Source organism: Pleurodeles waltl, chromosome 7 (genome assembly GCF_031143425.1).
Source record: "Pleurodeles waltl isolate 20211129_DDA chromosome 7, aPleWal1.hap1.20221129, whole genome shotgun sequence".
Lineage (NCBI taxonomy): Eukaryota > Metazoa > Chordata > Amphibia > Caudata > Salamandridae > Pleurodeles > Pleurodeles waltl.
In genome coordinates, this window is record NC_090446.1 from 694,094,680 (window position 1) to 694,122,339 (window position 27,660).

Here is a 27,660-nt window from a genome sequence, read left to right on the forward strand (position 1 = left end):
CACGGCGCCACTTTCCAGCATGCAGTGGTACTACAAAAAAAATTCTGGATCCAGTCTGACTCCATGGGAATATCCAAAAGGGGAGAAATATGCAGCTAGAAGTCTCTATCACAAAAAAAAACTACTGTTGCGTGAGCGACATGTTTACAAAGTCGTTAAAGAGTCAAACTTGGAAAGCACAAAACTGCTCCACTTGTCTGCCTAATTTTCAAAGAACAGCCGCCAGACACCCTTTTACCCCCTAGTCTCACTCAACCACATATCAGGGGCATAATACAGCCCTTTCAGCTCCTGCAAGGATGAGTGCACAAATCCTTCTGGGGTCCCCAACCCTTCAAGGTCCCTCAATTCAGCCAAAGGCAATGAATATCTACAGATATGGGATGCTCCGGAACACCATGATTTTCGGCTACACCAATTCCGTCTGTTGGTAGATAGACAGTCCTGGCACTTGACATAGGTCAAATGCTGGCTCAGATGTGGATTCCAACTTGACAACAAGCTGCAGCCTTCTAAAGAAAACATCTTGGTAAAAGAAGAGATGCTTTCACACAATGACCATAAATGAAACAGAAATTTATTTTCTTTCCTTACACCAACATTTCAATTTAAATTAAAAGCAGAACACTAAAACAAGAACAAGAGTATGGGTCCTTTAATGAACACTGGCTCAGCACAGACCAGTTAGGACATGCTGTGTGATCCTTGTTATGTTTGTTACCGATGGGTTTATTTTGTTAGGTGTAATCTACACGAGCCGCTGGTATGCGGTCGCGTAGAAACCCCTCTAAATGTTCGGTTTTGTTTGTTTGTTTCATGACGTCATGGAGCAGTTAATAAAGGTTCTAGGGCTCGCACTAGAACGGCAGTTTGACACAGATTTATAATGCGTGTGGTGTGTTTATTTTAGTGCTCTCCTGACGCCGATTTCCTCACAAGATTACCTGCCAATAATACTAAGAATCTAACAAATTGGCGACGAGGATGGGATATGACCCTTGCACCCCAATCACTGCCAGTTTAGTTTTGTTTCTCACCTCAAGTGGCCTGCGGTGCTGGTGTAACAGGCGGGTGCGCGACTGATTGACATCGTTTGATGTGTTCGCTGAGCAGGAACTCCGGCGGTGAGTCTCCCAAGCGGTAGACTCTGTAGAAGCACGGGCATTCGGCCGTGTTTCTAAATCGCTCAGCGGCAGAAGGAGCTGACGTGCGTTCAACTCATGAGGAGAATCGTCGTTAAAAAAAAAAAAAAGAAGAGAAAGGAAGAAGAAAACAACCACGCCCCCATCAGGAGATTAGAGGAAAGTGCGTGGGGGAGCGCTATTCAAGAAATTCAGGCAGAGGCTGCAGCCACTGGACTCTTGGTGAGTGACAGGAGCAGGGAGAAGACACAACATTGAGGCAGTGCAGGTGAGGAAATGGAAAAATAAACCTATCTTAAAGGTTTTCATGGTGTGGCAGTAGGACTGCACATTTGATGGGTAAAAAAATAACTAGGTGCCTGTGCACACAACACAGAGTACTTGGGACACTTTAGATTACTGAGTGGACGTCAACGTCAGTTGCAAGTGGCCCCTATTGGCAAGCACACCCTGTCAGCAACATGAATTCGTTCCCGGCATTGGAACCGTTCCTAATTGATGGTCCTCCATCAGCACATACTGCCAAATGGAGAACATGGGTGGAGCGTTTGGAGAACTATTTTGAGGCAGCAGCAATACACCCTGAAAGAAGAAGGCCGATGCTTTTACATTTGGGAGGGCCTGCGGTCCACAAGGTTAGCAAATCAGTGGTAGAAGATGGTGCCCCATTCACATATCAAACTATGAAACGTGCAATCACAGCATATTTCGAGCCATTGGCGAATCCAAACTATGAGCGTTTCCTTCTCAGGCAAGCCAGGCAACTTCCGGAAGAGTCTGTAGATGTCTTCTATGCTCGACTCAGGGAGTTAGCGAGCACATGTACATTACCTGATACGGCTGACGAGATTCGTGCGCAGTTTATTCAAGGCTGTCACTCTACCAAGCTCAGGGAACATATCTTACAAGTCCCAGGCATGTCAATGGTGGACATACTTACAATGGGGCGCTCCAAGGAATTGTCGCATGTGAGGGCGGCACATATGGAGTCAGCACTTGTAAAACCTATAAAGACAGAACCTGTGAACGCAGTGGTGGCAGCGACACCTATAAAGAAAAAAGAAAAGAATAAATCTGAGGGAGGGGGTCACACCTGCTACATGTGTGGAGGAGTGTATCCGCACCAAGGAAAATGTCCAGCAATGGGGAAGCAATGTACAAATTGTCAACGTCTCAACCATTTTGCGAAACTCTGCAGGTCGGCTAAGAAGCCTAAGTCAGGGGGACGGAAAATGATACATGAAGCTCAAACCATCCAACAACAGAATGAGGTTCTAGACATGGATGATGATGACGAACTGGAAGGCACAGTGTATATTATTCACACCACTCAACCAGGCAATGGTAGGGCGAAGAGAATTCCAAGGTGCACAGTGAAAATTGATAGTCATCAAGTTCCTGCTCTCATTGACACTGGGGCCTCGATAAACATACTGGCCCAGTCGGTATTCCGGCAGCTTCCAACTCGTCCCCAACTTCGGCCCACCACTGTGCAGGTATATGCATTTGGGTCGGTAACCCCAATTCCTTTGGCAGGTGTGTTCACGACAGACATTGTACATGAGGACATTGCTACCAGAGCAAAGGTGTATGTCACTAAAACTGGAACAGGGATGTTACTGAGCTGTCGCACGGCTGAGGAACTGGAACTAGTCACTTTTGCTTTCAGTGTTCATGTGGGTGCCGTAGAAAGTCTGGAAGAAGAATATGCAGATATCTTCCAAGGCATTGGTTGTTTGAAGGAACGACAAGTGAAACTACACATCGACAAAACGATTGAACCTGTAGCCCTGAAACATCGACGCATAGCATTTCACCTGAGGCCAAAGGTGGAAGAGGAATTGGCCAAATTGGAAAAAGCTGGCATTATTGAAAGTTGAGGGGCCGACACCATGGGTGTCACCCATAGTTGTCACTCGAAAGCCAAAACAACCAGGTGAGGTGCGCATATGCGTGGATATGAGGTTGCCGAATGTGGCCATTCGGAGGGAGCGGCACCTCACACCAACGGTGGATGACATTGTGGCAGAGGTAAGTGGGTCACGGTGGTTCTCTAAAATGGACCTTCGGGCCGGATATCACCAACTGTTGCTTGCTCCTGAATCAAGAGCCATAACCACATTTTCAACTCATGTGGGGCTGAGGCGGTACAAGCGTCTCAGTTTTGGCATTGCCAGCGCCGCAGAAGTGCTTCCAGACACGATTCGTGGTGTGTTAGTTGGGCTCGAAGGGGTCATCAATGTGAGTGATGATATTCTTGTGCATGCCCCCACTGTGGAAGGGCATCTCAAGAGACTCCGTGCTACCTTCCACAGACTTAGACAAAACGGGCTGACGCTACACAGGGAGAAATGCGAATTCCTGAAACAAGATATTGCATTCTTTGGCTATCATTTCTCGACACAAGGGGTCCGGCCTGATCCATGAAAAGTGACTGACATACAGGTGGCACGTCCTCCTACCTCCGTCACAGGTGTTCGCAGTTTTCTAGGAATGGTGACCTACTGCGGAAGATGTATTCCTAATCTGACGTCTCTCACGGCGCCGTTAAGAGAACTCACGAAAACTCACACTCCGTGGGAGTGGACGGCTCGCCAGGATGATGCTTTTCAAGCGACTAAACGGGCGTTGTCGGCAGACACCACGTTGGTGTATTTTGACTCTTCTAAAGACACCGAGTTATCTGTGGATGCCAGTCCCGTAGGTCTGGGAGCAGTTTTATCTCAAAAAGGAACAGATGGTGAATGGGCCCCGGTAGCCTATGCGAGTAGAGCTTTGACGACCACAGAACAACGCTACTCTCACATAGAAAAAGAAGCACTGGCGGTCCAATGGGGCTGTCGTCATTTTCATTTGTATATCTATGGCCATCCGTTCACAGTAAATACTGATCACAAGCCTTTGATACCCCTGTTCAATAGGTCAACATCCCAACCCCCACCCAGGATAGAAAAGTGGATCCTCCAGCTCCAGGAATATCAATTTGTGGTGCTGTATCGACCAGGAGCCCAAAACCCGGCAGATTATCTGTCTAGACACACCAGACCCCTCACTACGCAGGAGGAAAAGGAATCGGAGGATGTGGAAGAGTACGTAAGATTGGTGGTGGAACGGTCAAGACCACGTCCCATTTCAGTCCAGGAAATTCAAGAGGCCACCCAAGCAGATGAAGTGCTGCAGTTAGCCATATCGTGTGTTCGTGATGGAAAGTGGCATTTACTAAAACAAGACATGGGTCATAGAACGACACAAGCCAAAGTAACTTTGTCTTCCCTGCATAATATTCGCCAATAATTGGTGGTGTCACCGGAAGAGTGCTTACTGCGAGGTCATCGTTTGGTAATTCCTGAAGCATTGCAGCAAACGATTGATTTAGCTCACGTCTCCCATCAGGGGATTGTAAAGACCAAAGCGAGACTGAGAAGTAAAGTATGGTTTCCTGGCATGGACGCCAGGGTAGAACAGACGATCCAACATTGCCACACATGTCAAATCCTCAGACCTGCTGATTTGCCCGCTCCGATCATAACAGAACCAATTCCCCCCACTCCATGGCATCGAGTGAGTGTGGATTTAGGCAGTCTTCCTGATGGGTGCCATATGTTGGTTGCCATAGACGATTTCTCCAAATACCCAGAGGTGGAGGTCTTGACCTCTACTACTACTGATCGAGTTGTGCCATGTTTAGAAAAAATCATGGCCACCCATGGCATATTCAAAGAGCCGAGAACAGATAATGGACCCCCTTTTTCGACCAATGAGTTTGCAGAATATCTAGCGTCACATGATATTTATCATCGAAAAATCACCCCTCGCTGGCCCCAAGCTAATGGGGAAGTTGAACGATTTATGAGAACTTTAAATAAGGTGCTGAGAATTGCGGTTTCTCAGGAAAAGGATGTGGAATGTGCTCTGTTTGAGTTTCTAAGGGAGTACCGCCTGACTCCCCATGGCACCACTGGTGCTATTCCCAGCGAAGTGTGTCGTGTACAGGGTGTGAGAGATACGTTGCCCCAAGTGAATACCTCGCGTGGTTTTCATGATCAAGTTTCTAGTCGTTTGCGAAGTCGTCAGGTGCTGAATGATCGGATGTCTCAGAAGAGGCGAGCCCGGGTGCGACGTTTGAGAGTGGGAGACTGGGTGTTAGTAAAAAATAGACATGCAGGAGGCAAGTTCAAGCTCCCATTTGAAGCTAGCCCTTGGACAGTTGTGAATGTGAAAGGCACGATGGTCACTGCTCAACGAGATAAGGAGATGGTGACTAGGAATTTATCTTTCTTTAAACCCTATTATTTGCCCATACATGATTCTCTGGAGCCAGTTTTGGGTACACCTGTTATCCTGCCGAAGGAATGTATGACTCAGGGTTCTCCAGCACAGGACAGGCTCCCTGCTGAGGACCTGTGTTTGCCTCTGGATGAGACTGAATCATCAGATGATGTTGTTGTTACAGAGAAGCCTACTAGCAAGTCTTTAGACAGTTCTTCCCCGATTGGCACTGTGCCGAGAAGAGGCAGGGATAGATATACTTTGCGTTCCCGAATATCAGCTCCTGTTAAAATGAAAGACTATGTGTGCAATTAGAGTATTCAGGAATTTTTTTAATGCATGCAGTGTTTTTTTGTTTTTGTTTGTTAATTTGTTATTTTTATTTTGAGTGGAGGAGGAATGTTATGTTTGCTACCGATGGGTTTATTTTGTTAGGTGTAATCTACACGAGCCGCTGGTATGCGGTCGCGTAGAAACCCCTCTAAATGTTCGGTTTCGTTTTTTTGTTTCATGACGTCATGGAGCCGTTAATAAAGGTTCTAGGGCTCGCGCTAGAACGGCAGTTTGACACAGATTTATAATGCGTGTGGTGTGTTTATTTTAGTGCTCTCCTGACGCCGATTTCCTCACAAGATTACCTGCCAATAATACTAAGAATCTAACAATCCTGACCAAACCAAATGTTTTTTTTTGTTTTGTTATTGAGCGGGAGTAGGAAATAACAACATACAAGACAAAGGTCAATCCTTGAAATAAACATCCCAAACCACTTGATTTATGCACCTCGTTTATTTTCCTTAACAGTATTATTTTGGACAGGTATGTAACACAGACAAACACAGTCTCGATTCTTTCTTAAATGTATCTAAGATTTTGTTTAGAAACTGATTTTTAACATCCAGAGACACACAAAATAATTAACTGCTTGAATTTTAAAGCGTGCTGTTAAAGTTTTATGTTGCTTATGTTCGTGATTTACATAACAGGCGTTTGGGTGGCTGGACTCCTATACACTGTGCCAAGTCAAACCACTGGCTCGGTTCCGGTCGCATTCCTCCTATGAAACGTGCAGTCTGCCCACCTCGAAGCCTGATAGTTTAGGGCGGATGCCTGAGGGCCGAGGATGGCCGTTACCAATTATATCAATTCTTCCCAAATTAACTGCTACCATACCATGTAGCAGTCAGTGTCTATGACCCACTCTAATAGGGGATCAGTCAGTAAACTAGAAGGTTAAGATGAATACAAGAGTATGTATGCAGTGGTCCAATGTTCTTAAGGAAATATAGCAGCAGGCTTGTAATTTGGCATGTGACCATCCAGGCCCATGTGTGTTGAGTCGTCATAGGAACAAGGAAAACATTACCCGTAATAATACTGTGGAAGAGAGGCGCTGGCAAGAGCACACACATTATTCCTAAAGCCAAGGCCCTTTCTAGCTAATTTAAGAAGTCATTCTATGAAGCTGTTTGAAAACTGCCTATCATGTGACCCACTCCAGCCGTGAAGCAAAACAGCATACTGCACTCATGCCCTTCAGCAGTCCTCTTTGTCTAGAATCAGCGGTCGAAATGGGCGGGATCTGAGGGGCACGACGTGGCCATATTTTTATGATTTATAAAACACCGTCCCCCAACTTTTTATAAAAAGACAACCATCTCTTGACGTTCCGACAGTTTATATGCCTGGGCTGAAGTGTCGGTGAAACCGAAGCTGGGCAGACAGCTAAACAAGCCTTCCTGTCAGGGTGCCTGATTACCTGAAATGTAAATGTGCTACAAGTTAATCTGCAAAAGTAAAGGGTAATCTGCAAATGGAAATGCTGTTTAGAAGTCTGCACTGGCTTTAATTGACCTAATCACTTGAAGCTTTGTGACAACAAAGATTGTTTCCTTTTTGATTTTTTGAGTGGTAGTGCTAGGAGTTAACAACTGGGTTGTGAAGTGCTTCCTTTTCACTGTAATTGAATTTATACAGCACTGACTATACCTAGAGATGTTGGAGGGACCTCAATGTAAAAAAAAAAAAAAAAATGCATTATGTACACTCTGGGTACTACTAAAATCTATATTTTCGAAGGACCATTTTAACTTAAACACTTTCACATTTTATAGCTGTCTATCTTATACTGTGTGTAATGTAAGTTTAAAATTAAGAATTAATAATTCACAGTGCTTTCTGTCACAGGCTGTGACCTCACAGCACTGAAAATACACAAGTAACTTTTTTCCACTGCACCAACCAATATTTAATTCTGTGGCTACCTGGTTACACATAGACCTCTGCAGTGCATTCAATAATATAGGTTTCAAAATGTACTATAGTGCATTTCCCTTATTTATTTTTCATTTAAGCTGTATGTCATTTTAAATTTAGCTCCCTGACGGTGAAAGATAAAAAAAAAGAAAACATACAGAATATTTTTATTTTTTTAGCCACAACTTTGATCCCCCCACGCTCACTGACCCCACCCCTACTGCAAGCAGCATCACAGCTCCCATCCTTTTTTTAATGCACTTCGACCGCTGCGAATCTGTGAATATTGTCAATTTGTTTGGAAGCCATTTGTAAACATAACTTTTATCAACTTTGCTGATATTCTTGACACTTTATTGTTACTCCTGCCCACATAACTGTTCCCCTTGCCCGCCCCTCTCCAGCAAAATTGTGGGTCTTCAGAAAAAAAGTTTCCAATTTCCAGCTCCAAAAGCACTTTGCTGTAGGAAAATAACCAGAAAAACTATGTCTGCTGGGACTAATTCTGCGGTACAAGGAAGCCAGCAAGTGTTCAAACGTGAGAAAGGAACTCCTGTTGGGCAATCACGGGGCAGCCAAGCAGTGGGATGTCATTAAGCCCCTGGAATTAGAGGGAAATTGAAAACATTGAATGCGCTACAGAAAGAGTGTACTCCCCACCCCCCCAGAGGGCCCACCATATGGCGACTATGGGAGTGCCTAGTTTGGTTGGGGGGGGGGGGGGAGAGGGAAATATGGCCTGACCCCTCAGCAAGGGCCTAGAATGCTCGGGCAGTGCACTGTGATGACGCACACTGACCCTGCTCTTAAAAGGGGTCGTGGTCAGCGAGCGGGTCTTTTGCTCCTACTCAGTGACCGCACTTAAACAAGTGGGCATAGAGGTGCTAAGTGCTCACGGACGGCGGTGCTTCTGGAAGCGCTGATGCTTAGGATGGATGCTATGGATCAGGCCATAGCATCATTGAGATCGCAGCATCCTGTCCAAGATGGGCTCCCCAGCGGGGAGGCGGACAGGTCCAGGTGGGCAGGTGAGCATCCCAGGGAGGCATTACCCCCGGTTCTGAAAGGGTGCAAGGGAAAACTAAGGGCTGGGGCCACAATGGGGTGAGCAGAATCTGGTCAGACTATTCTGACTCAGGTCACTGGTAGTGTGGGGGTGCCACCAGAGGGTCTGGCCCTGGCCCCTCCTTTGCAAACTGCAGTCCAATTAGTACCCTTGGTGGCCCTTGCTCCGCCCACTGGGGTAGCACAAGTGCCGGGTGGCAATGACCAGGTGCCTCTAGGCTGCTATCTTTCCACACAGACGATTTCCATCGCCTGTGATTTCAGTTTGAGGGGGGCTTACTACTTTGGTAAGTGTACACCAGTGGACTGCTCAGTGTCTTGGTCCTATTATGAGAAGTTTAGCAAATTTCTGGAGTGGGTCTTTAGAGACAAATCACAATACAAGTGTGTTCTTCATTACCTGGATGATTTTCTAAGTCTCGACCACTCTGGCTCAGATCTGTGTGCAGAAGCTTTGAGAGTCTTTCAGAGGCTTATGGATGAGTTGGGGTCTCACTAGCACAGGGCAAGACAGTACGTCCCTCCACCACAATTGAGTTCCGAGGTAGGTATCGAATTAGATTCTGTAGTGGGGAAGATCAGGCTTCCATAGGGCAAGGTTGTTGCTTTCGCGCAGGCCTTATGGGCATGCCTGAGGGCAAGGAAAGTTATGATCCATCAGTCGCAATGCCTTATTGGACAACTCAAATTCGCTCTGCGCATCATCCCCATCGGGCGCCCGTTCTCTCGGCCCATTGATCAAGCTATGTCGGGGTTGAAGGTGAAGCATCACCACACTGGGCACTCCAGGGAGGTCATGCAGGATATAAGGATTTTGGAGGCATTCCTGCATGACTTTAATGGGATGGTGGTGTGGCCGAGTCCGCCTAGGTCCTATGAAGAGCTAGTTCTCTTCACAGATGAAGCAGGCAGTTAAGGTTTTGGTGCCATATTTGATGCGGCCACTCCAGCGATGGCCCATGGAGTGGCTTCAGTCTAGCCTAGTAGCTAATACTGTTTTTCTGGAACTATTTCCGATTTTTGTGATCTTGTCAGTCTGGCCTGAACGATTCTGCAACCAGTCTGTGATTTTCTGGTCAGACAATATGCCAGTGGTGGAGTGCATAAATCAACAAGCTGCCAGGTGCAAAATGATTGTCAGGCTGTTGAAAGAAATCATACTGCTGTGTCTACGGTTGAATGTAATGTTTAGTACAAAGCATGTGCCTGGTGTCTTGAGTACTGCTGCTGGTGCCCTGTCCTGTTTTAAGATGCAGGTTTTCAGGTCCCACCACCTGGAAGCAGAGGAATTCCCAACGCCCTTACCGGAGCATCTGTGGTGGATTTGTGCCCAAGACCCGTAGAGCTTATGAGGGTGCTGTCACAGCCTATTCTGAATTCCTTGTACATGCATGGCTGTCTAATTGGTCTTATGCATCGTCAGTTATGGCATTTGTGGAGGCTCTGAGGGAGGAAGGGAGGTCGGTCGCATGTGCTAGGCACCAGACTGCCGTCATTTCTTTCTTTGCGCAACTCTGGGGGTGACTGACAGGATGAAATCTTTCTTGGTAAGGATGGCTCTTAAGGGTTAGTAGCGGCTCCAGGGGGCCAAACTGGATCCTAGGTGCCCCAGTGACGTGGTAAAGGGGGTGTATATCTTGGGGACTCTTGGGGTGTATGTACCTCTCCTAGGGAGACTGCTTTTTTATGGCAGCTTTTACCTTGTTCTTCTATGAGGTCCTAAGACTTAGTGAGTTGGTGGCCAGAAACAAGTGAGATGTTGAATGGGAATTACAACTGGCAGACATTCACTGGTTGGAGGGGCGAGGGCCTTAACGATCAACATTCCTCGTTCTAAGATGGATCAAGAGGGGAAGGGTGACCATATACTGTTGCAAAGGGCTCCAGGTTATGTGTGCTCTTCAGACTATAATCTTCTTGGCTCAGTGCCCCGATGTGTTAGGGGGCCCAGTGTTGATACATGCGGATGGCACACAGCTGACCAAGTACCCGTTTTCGCAAATGCTCAAGAGCACTTTGTCTGGTGCAGGTTTTGAGGCCTCTGAATTCAGTAATCACGCCTTTAGAATTGGGACTACTACTGAGGTGGTGGCAATGGGGCTTTCAAGTTCAGTGATTGGCAGGTGGTACTGTGATTGCCACAAGTGGTACGTGAGACTGCATTTGTTGTGAGTGCTCTGCCTCTCACACCTCTGCCCTACTCTGTTTTCTCCTTTAGGTGGTTGAACTGGTCGTTTGGAGGTCCCGAGAGTTCCTGTGCATACTTGAGCTGCAGGGGTTATGAATGTTTGGATCATCGGCCACTCTTATGTGTGACAAGCAGGTGATCTGTTTGTGAGGCCTGCTTCTGCTTCACATGCATTACAGGCTGGATATTGCTTGGTTTTCTACAGTCATGGTGGCCTGCGACCCACCTTCCTACCCATAAAAGCTCTCCTTATTACTCAGTGCTTCTACTTCACGCTTGGCAAGAAAAATCTGAAGGACTGGTGCCTCTGTGGTGATTGTTCTAAAGGGAGCTGTCACATGACTGGATGGACTTTGGGTCATTTTTAAAAATGCTAATAAGCTGTAAGAGTGAATGTCTCTAACATTGACTTACATATAGGTTGTAGTCTACTGCCTTATATGTTCTCCCACTTGAACGACAGGGAATGATTCAAGCATGTGAATCTATGAAACAATCTATGAAAGTTACTAATACTGGAGAATTACAGTTACAGGTAAGTAACTCACTTTCATCCTCTCAGTTGACAACTGTGTCTTGTCCCCTGTTGATGCAGGATTCAGACGATAAGTGCAGGAGAGAGAAAGATAATATTGCTATGTCAAACCGAATAAATAGTGCTTGCGCTGTCATCTCATTCACCAGTTTAGACAAGTGAGGCACTAAAACCCAGGCACCATAGAACTTTCCAAAATCAGCAGGATGGAGACCTCATCATCTATTCAACTCAAAAGCAGTCCCAGGGCACTGTGACGAATTTGTGAAACTTACCTTTCTCTGTGGTAGGCATAGTGGGGAAGAGCGTTAATGGACGTTCACTGCAGGAGGGAGGCTTTGAGTCTGTACTTCGTTTACGTGACAAATTAAGATGCGAATTTGCTTGTGGTGCCTCCGGCACAGTGGTAAATATCTAGTATGAGAAGAAAGATGCAACAAGTTAGATAGTTCCAAGCTGCATGTCTGCTTGATGAAACGTACATTTGAACTTTGACTCCACATAGGTAGTATGGAGTGTGATACTGAACAGTAGTCTAGATAACATACAATGGTGCAAGGCGAACTTGAAATTTTCTTATTTGGGAACTCATTTTGACTCACACAAATCTAGGTGCAAGCTGCATATTTAGTAAACACCAGTAACACGGGTACAGCATTTGTGAGACATTTTACAACTCATTCAGTTTTGACATTTCAATCCCCAGAATGGGGAATAACAGGATAAATGTGCATGTGCATGATTTCTCACGTTTTCCTGCATGATTTGAGCCAGGTTTTGCTGGCACAAATCAGGCAGGAAAATACCTGTGGAATACAGAATTAATTCCTTACTTAGATTCACAAATCTGCACCAGACAGGAGATGATGGTCGAACTGAAATTAGACCATGTTTCAGATTAGTTCCTGGTGCACTTACGGGGACCAGTACCTAAACTGTAGTGTTACTATTACTTACCGTGACATAGACCATTTGTTTTTACCAGATATTCTTCCAAACTATTATTGCACCTAGTAGTTCAAAAGGAAAAGATGCACCAAGCAGGCAAACGATAATAACCTCTAAAAACAAGTACCACAAATACAGCCATATCTAACAAAATTGGCTTAAAAGTAACACCAGAATATAATAAGGGAATACATGTTTTTACCTACTGTCCCAATCAATAAGCAAAACACATTTTATTTATGTCATGTGCTCAAATATGACCAGCAAGGCGTGCAATTAAATGTAAACGATAAAAGGAAATCCTGATGTGTGTGTTGATACTTGTACTAAACAGTATACATATAGACTTTCGGGTTATGTTTTTCCTGGGCTATCTCAAGATATTTCATTCACTGGTCAAGAGCAATGAAGGGAACGAGACGTACCAAGTAACTGGTCTTTGCCTAAGCCGTTCTTTAGTGATAATCCACAGTTCAAGGGGGCAAGAAAACCCTATATTTTATTCAGCGGCAGCTCCTCCACCATGGCAAAGAAGCATCGATCTCCCCTCCAACTCCCCTAGCAAGCAGCAGCAGCTGCAAACCTTTTACAATAAAACAATAATAAACTATGTTTATTACGGGCGAGCCCATGGGGAGTGACAGAGATGAAGAGGGAGTATACAGCAATCCCCTCAATGCACATGTATGTTTGACCGGCCGTCTCGGGCTGGCCAAACACACATTCGCAATGGGCTCTCTCCAACACAGCACTGTGTTACCAGGTTGGAGACAGCAGACAGAGGCTTCCAGTCTGCCTGGGAGCGCCAAGCCAGGGCACTCCAGCCAATCCTAAAGCTGCTTTCATGCTTCCAGGACCAAGGAGCAGGGTTGCATGGTGGAGGGGACGAGGAAGGTAAGGTTTTAAAAAAAAATATTTCTGTTTGTACTCCTCTCCCTGCCACGCCACCCTTTTTACCCCCTCCCCCGCGAGCTGCGACTGATTGTCTGATTTTTTAAAAACATTTAACTCTGATGTGGTCAGCAATGCCACTGAATTGGAATGAATTGGGGAAACAAGTCAAGAGAGGGTCAGTGCCATGCACCCCACTTTCTCACAGTATCTAAAACAACACCCCCAGCTAGAGGTTTATCAAACATTCTGAGAAATGTAAAAATCAAAGCAAACAGTCACATTTCTGTGGTGATAAAAGGGTAAATGTCAGGCAGAAAAAGGAGAAACCTGCAAAACGAAGCTGGTAATATAATGTCCGCAATGGACAATAAAAAAAATCCATTATAATTAAAATCATTTTCATTAGCATTCAAGAATAATTAGGAAACTAACTGAAATATGTATGAATGTCCTCTGATCCGCCCTCATACCTCTCCTCAGCCCTGATGTCATTGTCAGTTTCCCTTGTAGGCAGGTATCTTCATTCACTTCATGTGACGCCCTCATACACAACTTGTATCAGCCCCAATTTGTGTTCATGTACACAAGCTTGACACACTCAGTCGCAGTGAGCAGAAGAGCCTCCAGTGGGCTCCTGGGTGACTGCACTACGTGACTTCCCTGTAAAGTCTCACTACGTAAGTGTCGTTTGCCCAGCCCATCCTGAAACTCAGCATGAATTCCACAGGCAGACCCAGCAGTGTTGATGGCATATGCTGAGACAAGCCTCTTGGACTTTGGTTTTTGGCTCTCTCTTTCAGCTGCTTCTGTGCACTTTCTCTTTGTCCGCAAATTCGGACAGAAAATGAAAATATGTAGGGAAATTCACAAATCCTGCAGGAAACTAGCAAATCAATGGTTTTTTTTCCCTCAAGGAATGGACTTTCTCCACCTACAGTCGGCTGATGCACAGAGTCTTCGTGCAGGGTATCTATGGTCTGAGGGAGACTGGTTAAACTGGCATTCATTATTTTGGTAGGACAGAGTTGACCATGGTCCGGAAGGGATGAAGATCAGGTCCCTCCCTATTGCCTCTAGTCTCCACATGTACCAGTATTGAGGCCATGTGCCTCTGTCCCGACCCAGAAAACACATCCAGATGAAGCTTGCAAACCTTCTATAGGCACGGTCCTGGCTGACTTTGATATATTGTTTTATTAGGTGAAGATAATGGATCCTGGGGCTAGAGGACACAAGCTCCAGTCAAATTAGGCAACCTTCTGGTTAAGCTGTCTTGCTCCTTCCTTGGTCATTAAATTTGTCACGTATTAATGCACAGTGAAATTAGACGTTGTAAACATTAAATGTCATAATTAACGTTGTCTAAGTTGATCGTCAATACTCAAAGTGGAAAATCTAGGTGTGATGTTGGATGAAGCCAGTAAACAAGAGCCATTTAACAGATGGTGTCAGGAGTTGGATATTCTAATGAAGTCTCCTGAACAGTCTCCTCAGTATAAATCATTGTTCCACATGGTGGCTACCAAATAAATGTATGGTGGAGGTGCAGGAGCGAGACACATCTGGGGTTAAAAAACCTTTGTGTCCAATTCAAAAAGTTATCTTAGATGCAAAGGTCTGAATAAAGTAAATAGAAGTTGTAAATTGCAGGTGTGACTCAGTGGTGAATCACAGACTAAGAAATGTCCAAGTAAGAAAAGCAGAGGCGCTGATGTCACTGTAATATCTTTAAGTGACACGCAGATGTGTACAACTATTCAAGGATAATGACGTGGGAGTAGTCATGAAAATGCATATGAGGTGAATTCCCACATAATAACAGCACACAAATATCTGCAAAGCATTTGTCAAATACAACTAAATTATATGACTCACACCTGAAAGAAGAAGAATAAGTGATGCAGAAAGTGTGAGCTGGGGGGAGAACATTCTACAAAAATACTTTACATAAAAAACTATTTCAGAATTTAATTATTTACCTAAAATTGGGTAAGAGAAATAAGGAACCTCTACAGTTAGGAAACAAAATGTGTATGCCATGAAAGTTACGCTACTTTAATATATTTGAAGAGTGCGCTGATACCTAGAAAAGGTGGTCTGGCATTGTGGGATCCAAAGCAACTGGCGATAGAAGGCTAGGAAAAAGGTGGTGGGGATTGCCAACTAAAGAAAGAGAAGGGTATTTAGTAGTTGAAGGAAAGTCAAGTGATAATAAGCAGGTACGGGTCGCACAGATTTTTCAGGGTATGGTTGACAGGTGAGGGAAAGAATGGCTGCCAGTGACTGCATGAAGGATTTTTGTATTTTAAAACACATTGTAAGTGCTGGAATTAAATGGCATAGCAGGAACATAGGCTATAAGACGCAGCTAGGTATGGACTGGTCTTCAGTAAAAGTGAGGCATTTGAGTGAATGATGTGACAAACAAATTACTTACCGCTGGTAACGCCTTATCTGGTAGAGACATATTCTAGTTGCCATTGATCAGACGCCTCTGATCGCTGCCATTTGGCCACCGCAACCCAGGAGTGACGCATGTCTCTACTGTCACCTCTGGCTGGGGAAGGAGGGTTCAGTCTCTGACCCAATCGCAGTTCAAAAGCCACCACTGCAGCTCTTGCACAGTTCCCTTACAGATGTGGACCATGTCAGAGTGAACCCCAGCGAATGCAGGGGTCTGTTGCAGTCTGGAGGTGGGAGACAACAGCCTAGGGTGAGCCTGCTTTCAACAACCAGTCATCAAGATAGGGGAAACCCCTGACCTGCACAGGTGAGCTACAACCACCGCCATCACCTTGGTGAACACCTGGGTGGTGCTGGTAAGGCCAAAGGGGTGCACTATTGAACCGAAAGTGCTTGTGGCCCAACGTGAACTCCAAGTAACATCTGTGGGTAGACAGGATGAGAATGTGGAAGTAGGCGTCCTGTGAGTTCAACGTTACCAACCAGTCACCTGGGCCCAGGGTAGATAGAACCTGAGCCAGAGTGAGCATTTTGAACTTCTCTTTCCTGAGGAAGAGACTGAGGGATAGAGGTCTAGGATAGGGCTGAGGCCCTTGTCCTTTGTTGCCACCAGAAAGTAGTGGGAATAACAACCATGACTACTTCTGGCACAAGGACCCTCTCTATGACTCCCTTGGCCAAGAAACCCTTGCGGAGAAGAGCCAAGTGATCCTCCATCAACCAATCCTAGAACGGAGGAGTTGTCTCAAAGAGGAGGGAGTAACCTCTTCGGACCATTTTCAAAACTAAACTGATGGACTGCCAGAGGGGCACGCAAAGGTGAATCCTGCCTCCGACTGATCCGTGATGTGGAAGCATCAGACTAGGAAGTTTTGGAGTCTGCATGGAAGGAGGAAGGGAGATGGTGCTGACTGGCTAGATCACTGGCACCCTGATCTATAAGCATGCGCAACAGGGTGGCTGGAGGGGAACAGACGTGGCGGGACGCCACTTCCATAGCCACGAAAAGGGCAAAAAGCAGACTGAGAGGGGGCGAGGGGCAGCTGCGAGGCCCAGGGACCTGGCCGTAGCCCAGGACTCCTTAAAACATTCAAGTCCAAAGCCAAAGAGACAGGTACTATCAACGGGGATGCCCATAAGAGTGGATTGGACATTCCCCGAAAAAGCCAGACATCCTCAACCAAGCATGGTGCCTTAAAGCCACTGCTGATGCAACCGATCTACCCAGTGAGTCGGTCATATGCAGGCCACATCACATTGTGAGCTTAGCTGCGTCTCTCCCATCAGCAACAGTTTGGGAGAGAATGACCCAGGCCTCCTCCGGGACCTGTGACAGAAGCTGCTGTGTCCGATAAAGTATGGGTGAAACAGCCCAAAAGGCATGCAGTGTTCACTGACAGAAATGCCAGGCTGGTGGAAGAAAATAATTTCTTCCAAAGCTGATCCAGCCTCTTGGATTGGGTGCGGAAGGGAATGGCCCTTGGGATGACCAAGTTCTCAGGAGTCGGGTGTTATGTCAGGAACACTGGGTCATTTGGAGCAGGTCTATGGCAGCGGGCGATTGTCCTGTTCACAGGAGCCTCTGAGCTGGGTTCAGAACAGGTCACCAGCAGGACATCACTGAGGGCTCATTAAAGGGCAAAAGGGATTCAGAAGAGGAAGCCCCAGGCTGAAGCACCTCGTTCAGGAGGTTAGTCCTGACAGCCACCAAAGGCAGCACGAGACCCAGGACCTTGGTCGCTCTCCACACCATCATATAATAGGATGCCCCCTCTGCCGTAGCCATGGAAGGGGGAGAATACATGCCAGTGTCAGGGGAAGTGTGCAGACAGCTAGCCTCACCCAGGTCTGTCCGCCAGTCCATGGGATCTCCAAGATGGTATTTCAATGAGTGCCGCGACCACTCCCAATCCTCACTGTACCCCAAACCAAGAGAATAAGGGTCAGGATCTGACCTAGAGAGCAAGGTCCCTGTTGGAATCAGCTTTGCATGACGCTGGTCCACCTCAGTGTCGGAGTTGGCAATGAGGATGGGGTCAATGCCGATCGTGGGCACAGGCAGCATCAGGAGCATTGACGTAGAAACCGTTGTTGGGGAAGGTCGAGTTGGTATGACAGACGCTGGTTTGGATCCAGGAATGGATCCCTGGGTGCCCCCAGAGCCGAACCTGAGGGGGACCCTGCCAACTTGAAAGTGCCCGGATGCACTTTGGCAGAGTTGGACTGCCCAAATATGAGGCACATGGCCTCATAGAACTTATGGAGTTGGGCTGGGGTAGCTCCAGCTCCCGGAAACTCAAGGAGGTGCACAGCCAATGCAGGCTACAAGGATGGAGTCCTGGAATGATGACGCTCCTTTTACCGCATCGCATCCGCCGACAGACAGGGTGAAGTCGAAGAAGGTTACGACGACTTCTGGAGCTTCGACTTACCTGACCGTTCTGAGGAATTGGAGTGGGACAACGAAGAATGGGGGATCTGCAACCATTTTCGGGACCTTCCTTTTGACCAAAATCGGGAGCGACGCAGAGCTGAGAGCCAGGCCTCAGGAAGCTTTAGGGACCTCTCCCTCAAAGCATTTGGATACATGGTCTAACACTTGGGACATGACTTTGGGTCGAGGTCACTCTCCAAACAGTACAAGCACACTAGGTGCCCGATGACAGGATATGCAAGGTATGAACCCGGTCTTGCGTGACATCGTGATGCACCAGAAGTGAAAACACTCAAAAATCTTCGACAAAACATCGATAAAGATCAGTCAAAAAGTATCTGTGGATTAGCTCTTCATCGGATCTGCGCTTGGCTGGCACATAAAGAAAAGAAATGATATCATGGTGCCAGGGTTGCGCTTATGTAAGTCCGGAGAAGTCATAACCGGCCCGCACAATGTATATGACAGATGGGGAGCCGACCGACGCCACCTAACAGAGCACAGGGGTACTACTTGAGGAAAATCTCTGGATCCAGACTGATGCCTGAGGGAAAATCTAAACTCAAAAACCATGCAAAAGTCATCAAACAAGGAAAAACTCTAAAATGTTCATGATCAGCGACACAGCGTTGGGTATAAATGAACTAGTCAGTTACCTTCAGTAATAGGTTGAATATTTCTCAAGAGCCAGATTTGATTCAGAAAGTTTTTATATAAAGGGGTGTGGACTTTAATAAAATATCTACTAGTCCATAGGACAGATCGCTTCACAAATCTACTTATCCTGTTTAAAAAAAAATATATATATATATATATATATATATATCTGTCCCTTTTGTGCTATGTAGTGCGGTGACACATTATGGCACAAATCTCATTTTATAAAAGCTCTGATAACAGCCTCTCTTATTATGCCTGGGATAATAATACGATAATACAGCTGGAATAATACTAGCAGTTTCTTTATTTTGCCACCTTTCCACAGATCTACGTACTGGGGCTGGAGGTAGCAGAAAGCAGTAGCTCCAGGGTTGGAATGCCTATTTGAGTCTGTTCAAACCTACTAACTGCATGTTATAAGGGTTTTGACCAGCTCTACTGCAATCTTTTCCTATAATGAAAAAGATTGGAAATTTACTCCTCCAGAGGTAAAACCTCATCCAGAGTTACGGAAAAAAGTGGCTGGAGGTAAAGTAAACTTGTAAAAGCTCAACAGATTTTTGCAGGAGCAAATCTACACATGCAGATTTGCTCATTCTTAAAATACAGTTCACAAATATTTTTAGGAGTGTGATTTTCTTGTCTACTTCTTTAAATTCTTCTGAATTAATGAAATATGTATATCTTCACTAAGGCAAAGACCTTTTCCATGGTTCCATATTTATGATAGCATTCTGCTCTTTCACAAGTAGCATTTTTGCACACCAAGTAGTTTTGTTCAGTGCCAGGAACTATTGTGTCAATGTGTGCTTTTTGAGACCAACACATATTTTTGCTTTTTGCCAATGTGTGTTACATTGGTGAGGGTCTGGCAGCTCCCACAGCAATAAAGTTTTAGAAAAACAAGACATGCATTGACAAAACTAAACAACTGACCACCAATGTCAAATCTATTAGCTTTGCCAATGCACTGATAGTGAACTATGAATATTGTTTGAAAATACTAGCGTACATCACAACATTTTACTAAACAATGCTTCAAAGAAATGGGACCTAAAATTTTACAGTAGTGTAGCAAAACGTTTTTTTCCTAGTTGCATTTTTTGTGAACATTTTATTCTGAAAGCAAAGAATCATCAATCTTGCTTTCAAGCTTTTGCACATATTTGCATCTAATCAGAGAGCATTCTGGGAGCATTATACATAGCCTCATATAGTTAAACTTTGCAAACGTGTGTACATGTTTTTTTTTTTTTTACTGTATACATTCGCAGTAGTAGTCCGAATCTACAACATTTACTTAGAGCGCTCATCCTAATACTAAAGGCTTTACATTATTGAACCATAAATACAAGTTTGAACAGCATTAACATATTGACCCAAACATAACCTCAACTGCAGACAATTACCTTCCTTACGCCATTATGTGGTATACCAAGGACGGCCATTTTGTGGCATCGCAGATATCAAGAAGAAGGACTGCCTACCATATCACCCACACAGTGATAGCGGAGCGGGTGTGTCAAAATGGGCTCAAAGCCCTTCCGCAGGCTGTTCATGGCCAGAGTGTAGGTGGTCTTAATGCACAAGACTATCCACCCTGACAAGGTCCTCTTCTGTATAGCCTTCCTTTTCTTTGCTCCAGAGAACCCTACAAAAAATTGATCAACCACTCGATAATCCTTGGTACGAGCAATGTAAAAACTTCAAACTCTTCTGTGGTCTAACTGGTGAAGTCTTTTTTTCCCTTTTTCAAGGGGTGATTGGGATCAAAGAATGCTAGCAGAGTGATGAATTGGAAGGAAGAGAGTCACACCCTTTGGTAAGACCATCACCCCAAGGCTTCAGAAGCAATTTACCTGCCAAAAACATGGTGTAGTGCAGTTGTCATGACATTGCCTACAGGCCACTCATGAGGTGAGCTGACAATCACAGTGAGGAAAATAGTTTTGAAGGTCATCGTATACAGTGAGCAGCAATGCATAAGTTTGAAACTCTCGCACATGAGGAATGTCAGGACCAAATTAAGGATCTGCTGTCTCATCACACAGTTGATTTGAAAAAGGACAGCTGGTCTGGTAAATGTAGAAAGGCTGAAAGGGCTGACAACCTTTTACTGTGCTCACTGCAAGACCTTGCTGTGTTAAGGGCAAAGCAAATAAAATAATGTCCATCAACTTTGGTTTTTAAGGGTCAGTGTCCGGAGCACCACACCAGTCTTATACCAGCATCCAAGAATAGAAGGTTTCATTAGGGGCATCTAGCAGTACGGAAGATATCCATCATCTCAGGTGGCTGATCAAAAGCAGTTAATAGCTGCTGCTCAGTCTCCACAATATGGTGGTGTGAGTTGTGCATATTAAGGTGGAGGACTCTGCTCCGTTGCTGGGCAGGAAGTCCTAGTGTAGTTGTAGCCTGATCGAAGGACAGATATTCATGCACAGGAAATCTGAGTACCATGCTCTAATGTCCCGATCCAAGCCATCAGGATGACTTGGACCAATCATTGCTGATCTTTAGAACTTGGGGCAGGAAAGATAATAGTGGAAAGGCAAACAGGAGTTCCTTGTTCCATTCCAGCCGTAATGCGTCTTTTAACGAGTGTTCCTGTGGAAACTCCAACATGCAAGATTGTTGACAGCGAATTGTTGATGGTGGTGAAAGTTTCTATCCAGGGTCTCCCTCGTGCAAAATGTTCCACACTACGTCAGGATGTAGATGCTACTCGTGATCTCCCTGATGATATCTGCTCAGTTTCTCCTCCCAGACATTCAGGGGCCCTGTTAAGAGATTGGCAAATACTCCAACCATCTCAAAGATGCATAATCTCCTGGTACAGGACTCTGCTCCGTCCTGCTTGTTGCAGTACTGATGTGACAGTTGCCACTGTCAGCTCTGGATGGGGAAAGGAAAGTGACTGCCGTAGGACATAGTGTGATTGGTCAGTCATTACAGCAGATCATGAATAGTCTGCACCAAGACCTGGGTGGAGTAGGAACGGCAGCTTTGATGCTGGATCCACTGAAATTTTAGATTCCACTGCCCCATGGCGTGGTTTCCAAGAAAGATGCAGGAAGCTAAAATGCCAAGAGGTCTCTGAGCCACCCTCACCTGGATCTATGATAGAGCCTGAAACATCGAAATCATAACCTTATGTCCGATACTAATTGCTGCCAAACAAAAGCCCTGAACTCCACCCTGACCAGGGTCACCTCAATGAATGTAAATCACTGTAAGGGAAACAGGTGTGACTTCAGCTCCTTGATGGTGAAATTCAATGGTGTTAGAAATTCTGCTGTTGTCGAGAGGTAACTGTGACTGACTGCAGCGTGCCCACCTTCATCAGCCAGTCATTAAGATACAGGAATACCGGAACCCTCAAACATAGAAAATGTGCAGTCACCACCATCACTTTCATTAATTCCAGAGGAGCGCTGGTGAGGCCAAATGGGAGCGTGACAAACTGAAAATGCCCCATGTCAACCTTGAGCCACACGAAACACCTGTGGGACTGCGAAACGAGTATTTGAAAATATACATCCTGTAAGACCAAGTACACCATCCAGTCTTCCGGGTCCAGAACAGACAGGAAGTAAGCCAATGTGAGAATCTTTACTTCCATCAGAAGGCATTGAGGGGTTAATGGTTCAAGACAGGCTTGAGGCCCCTGCCCTTTTTCAAAATTAAGAAATACTGAAAGTAACAATCCCTGTCTTTCTCGGACTACAGTACCCTCTCTATAGCATCCTTGGCTATCAATGTGAGTACCTCCTGACGCAAGCTGGACAGATGCTTTGCTGAAATCCAATCTGGTGTGGGAGGAATATTGGGTGGGAACGTGATAAAAGGTAGGGCGATGGCTGTTCGGATAATTTGGCAGACGCCATCTGTCAGAGGTGATGGATCACCAACCTGTGAGGAAGCGCGGACTCCTGCTGCCCACTGGTTGGATATGTGCACTATGGGCAAACTAAAACTGTCTCCTGGCTGCTATAGCAGGGAGAAGAGGAGTTGGAAGACTGCAGCCCCTGCCGACCCACACATTGCCTGCCAGATCAGTGTGCGCATCCCCGACAAGACTGGGCTGTTTGCTGCATCATTCAGTGCTGAGATGGTGTGTGCCTATGCACCAGAACTCTGGAGTATCCCCTCAATTTACACAACTGTGGATGTGGAAATTGTTTGGAAGGGGTCAACATCCCACTCCAGTCTTGTATTGTCTGAGCCAGGGACGCCCAGAGGTCCCGAGGGGATAGAAAGTGTTGGGGAGGGTCCCACAGGCAGTAACCAGACTGGAGGCCTCTGAGGTTGCGTGGAGCCAGAAGAGGCACCAAAGGGAGGAGAAAATCACACTAAATTGGCAGCATGGCCTTCCTGAGTGAGTCAATCAGCTGAGCTGTAGATGACAGAAGGCACGGGAAACTTGGTGCATGTTAGGAACAACTGAGGAATCGGCTAAGTGGTCAATAACCTGGGTGGAGTGCGACTGACCTTGTGACATCCTTATGCCTTCTCTTTGCTTGTGTTTGGACTCTGACATACTGAAGCACTTCTAGTGGGAAATGGCACATTCACACGTACAGTTCTTTGACCAGGACCATGACCAGACTAGCGAGTTGGAGTGGAATGTCCACGAAGACCACAATTTCTTCCTGCTTCACATTTCCTTTTACGGACCCTTTTTCTGTTTTCCTTAAGCTACATTACTGAATTAAATCCGGTGCTTACCACTGCTGCCCATCCGCAACTGCCACATTGCCGCCATCGACATGCCCCTTGTACCACAGCCAGTTCCTGATGCAGAAATACCTCCAATCACTAATTTCCAAACAGAGGACTCAAAACCTGCTCCCGAACACTCCACTCTCAATGTTAACCCTAGTGTGGCAGGCTTTCTATCATTGTTCGGCTTTCAGACCAGACAAGCCACTACCATATTTCTGTCCAGGGACCTCCTACCTTTGTGCCGAAGCCCCAAACGGTCGATCACCATTCTCAACGCTTCAAGAAAAAGAATGCATTATCTGCAGGCCACCGGAGATAATGTCTTTGCGTCAGGAGCCATCTCTGAAGATTGAGTCACATTAAAACTGGCAATGTGCGGACATTTTGTAGCTCCAATAACATAACAAAGCAAGATGAGAAAGGTGCCATTTTTAACCACTCACAACAAAAACTTCAAAGAAAAATACTTATAACTGCAAACAAACTACTAGTGTTGGAAAAATGTACCAAAATTAATTAGATTTTTAAGAAGCTGGGTAGCACAGCTCGTATTTTTTGCATACTGTGTCCACTTGCTGCTGGACCTGCAGTTACTGCAACAAACCCTACGAATTTTGCAGCGCTTCCAGTGTTCATGCAATTTCTCAACAAAAAAAAACTTCCTGCTACGATGAACTGCTCTCTTCCAGTGTGACTGTCTGACAGGCGACTAAGTAGAATGAGGTACACTTCAAGCATAAGGAGATGAGCGGGTTACAACCAAACAATGCCTTCCTTCAGGCAGATAAACTGTCGCTCCATGGAAAGCCCACTTCGGTGAGTGCGCACAAGGATGGGTTTGTTCCTCTGCAAGTTTGTCTGCGGTCACAGCACTGACAGTAAAGATCTTTGCTAAATTAAAATGTCACATTTAAGTATACAAGGCACCAAATAACTTTCACAATGATTAAAAGTCCCAGTTACGTTGAGTGGTTTTAATCAACAATGAAAGCAATCTTTTAAGGCATTAAAAGTTGACACAGCTATGACTTGAAATTATTGCCTGGGATTCATTTACCACTTGGCACAAGAGCAAGATGGGGAACAGAAGGACAGATAGCACCATTCCAGGTACTGCAATGGCTACAGGGAACAGAGGTGTGTAAATGTCAGAACAAACAGGGGTCTGAAATTGAGCGGAAGTTTTCTTTTTTATTAATTAAATGCAGGTTATAAATCTTAAAGCTTACAGAGGCGGTCAAATTGATTGCAACACATTATAACGGGCTCCTACCCATCACTCAAGTCTTAACGTTTCATAACTTTCAACCAGCTAAGAGGTTGTTAGTATCCTTGTCAAGCTCTCAAACCATTTAAAACTAGACAGGCTTCCAATCAGAATCATTCATCTCCTTTCAATGATTCATCAAGAATGCACAAATGTCTACTCAATACATTCTTTGTGCTTCTCCATCTGACTTTCTGCCTGGTGTTGCACAGACAGAGCCGCCGGTTTACTAGACACCACCAAAAAATCCTTCAAAGATCACAGCTCATATCGAATCCAATAACTAAGAAGCAAAATTCCCTGTTTGCAGTAAGTATACAAAGTTGTGCTACCAAAGTGTGGAATGGTAGATGTAAAAAAAGACATATGTGGAAAGAAATAACTTGAAAAGTCGTAACGTTACCGAAAGGAGTTCCCATGAATAAAGGAATAAAACAAAAAGCACATTTAAAAGTAAAAACTATTGTGAATTGGCTGCTGAATTGCTGACTGGCGGAAGTGGCTTGTATACACGGAATGATATGGCATGCAAACTAGACAGCTGCAGGGACACTGCGCCAGGGAAAGAAATGCAAAAGACTCTCAAAAACCTTTAGAATACAGAAGAGAGGCAAAGGTGCAGAGGCGGGGGAACTTACAGCGAGGAAGCAAAGGAGGTATGAATGGGTGGAAACACTCAAGTGGCAAGTATTGGCAAAACCAACAGGTTTTGCCTTTCAATAGCGTTACCCGACCTTTTGGCTTTGCCAAAGTTGTTTGTATCAGCCTCCAAAAAAATGCTTGTTGGGCAGTGTGGGTCAGCCTAGGCAAACACAACAAAATAGTTGCCACAAAATTATAACATATGCATGCATCACCACACATACATCATGATGCAGTGGCCATTGTTTCTTGCTTTAACTTTTAAGTTCCTGTTCCAAAATGAGGGGTGTCAAACTTGGAGCTGTGAATTAATAAACTAAGGGTGCGGGCATATTAAAGTGAAAAGAGCAGCGCTAATTAAAAAAAAAAAAATATATATATATATATATATATATATATATATATATATATATATATATAAATTATATATATATATATATGTACACATACACTGTGGGGCACCAGTAGGTTGTTATAGTTTCCATAGGAACAGCGTTTTTTTTTGTTTTGCCAATAACTTTAGCACCACTGAACAAATCATTATGAAATTTCCAAAACCTATACTTTGGTCAGTTCAGCTGCTCTCTTGAAAGTTTCAGAGTGATCCATCAAGTGGGGGCCGAGAAAAAGGAGGGGGGAGGTCCCAAAGACACATTTTCCCCATTCACTTTTCTATAGGGTCTTTAGACACCCCTACAGCCAAACTGCTGAATGGAATTACACCAAATTTGGTAGGAAGGTAGATCTTATTGCACAGATTGTGATTCTTGTAATTTGGTGTAATTCTGTCCGGTAGTTTAGGAAAAATTAAAGGTAAATATATAACTGGGCACGCTGATACTCAGCCAATCCAACTGGCCCCGTGCTGATATTTGATTGGCTGCCAACACTTCAAAAAGGAAGTGTTGTCAGCGATCTTGGGATGTAATGAAGGGGGCCAGGGTAGAGTCATATTGACCCCTTAGATCTGGTGCTGAGGTCCAAAAAGGAGCCCACCAGGGCTTAAAAGCATTTTTTTTTAAATATTAGAAAAATCTTTCATGTCCTTTTTTATGAAGCCCCCAGGTGGGCCAGGTCCCGGGGGCATGCCAAAAATAAGGAGGGGGTGCACAGGGCCCCCCACCTGGGCTTGCCAAAGCCCCGGGGACCGCCACCTTTCTGGGACTGGGGGCAAACATGTAAAAATATGCAGGAGTTCCCACAATGCCCCCACTCCTAGGTGTAGGAGGCTCGCCTGGCTTGTGGTGGGTACTATTGGTACTTACACCTTATGCCAGATCCAGTTATCCCTTATTAGTAGAGTGTAGTAGTGTTCTAGCAGCTTAGGCTGATAGAGGTAGCTACAGCAGAGCAGCCAAGGCTGAACTAGGAGACATACAAAGCTCATGCAATACCACTTATTTCATATATGTACTATACCATAAGAAAGACAATACTCAGTTACTAAAAATAAAGGTACTTTATTTTAGTGGCAATGGGCCAAAAATATCTCAGAGGATATACTCCCTTAGGAGGTAAGTTACATACACAAAATATACACAACTAATCAAATCAGGTAAGTAAAACAGTCAGAAAGTAGTGCAAACACTGTAAAACACAAAGGGATGCAATAGGCCTGGGGGCAACACAAACCATATACTAAGAAAGTGGAATGTGAACCACAAATGGACCCCTAGGCAAGTGTAGTGTGTAGAGGGTCGCTGGGAGTGTGAGACAACACTAAGGGTGTAAAGGAGACCCCAACCCAAGACCCTGGAAAGTAGGGGTAAAGTACTACTATTTCCCCCTAAACACACTAAAGTTGTGATAAAGGATTTTGCAAGGACCACAACAGACTGCAAAGCACTGAAGACGGGTTTCTAGACCTGAAGACCTGCAAAGGAAGGGGACCAAGTTCAAGAGTTGCTAAAGTGTCTGGGGGGGCCGGAGCCCACTAAACCCCAAATGAAGGTGCAAAATGGCTGCCTCCGGTTGGATGAAGCTGCAGGTTTTGCATCAACGAAGGGAGGTAAGAAGTTCTTATTCATGCAGAAGATATCCCGCGGCGTGCTGGAGGATGCAGAGTTGTTTCCTTGGCAAAATACTGCAAACAAGACTTGCTAGCTGCAAGAGTCGCGGTTGGAGAGAAAGGGTGCTGCCCAGGACCAGGATGTTGCCACTTGGGAGAGAAGA

At 45.3% G+C, this 27,660-nt stretch overlaps 1 protein-coding gene across 2 annotated transcripts in view; it reads right to left on the reverse strand.

Annotated features, from left to right (window-relative positions):
- The window catches only part of ARHGAP26 (Rho GTPase activating protein 26), a 1,945,875-nt gene that overhangs the window by 366,805 nt on the left and 1,551,410 nt on the right, over positions 1 to 27,660 (reverse strand). For both annotated transcript variants that reach the window (XM_069244698.1, XM_069244699.1), the window contains exon 19: positions 11,731 to 11,869. In XM_069244698.1, coding sequence (XP_069100799.1) covers positions 11,731 to 11,869 — 139 coding nt within the window. The remainder of the gene's footprint in view (positions 1 to 11,730; positions 11,870 to 27,660) is intronic.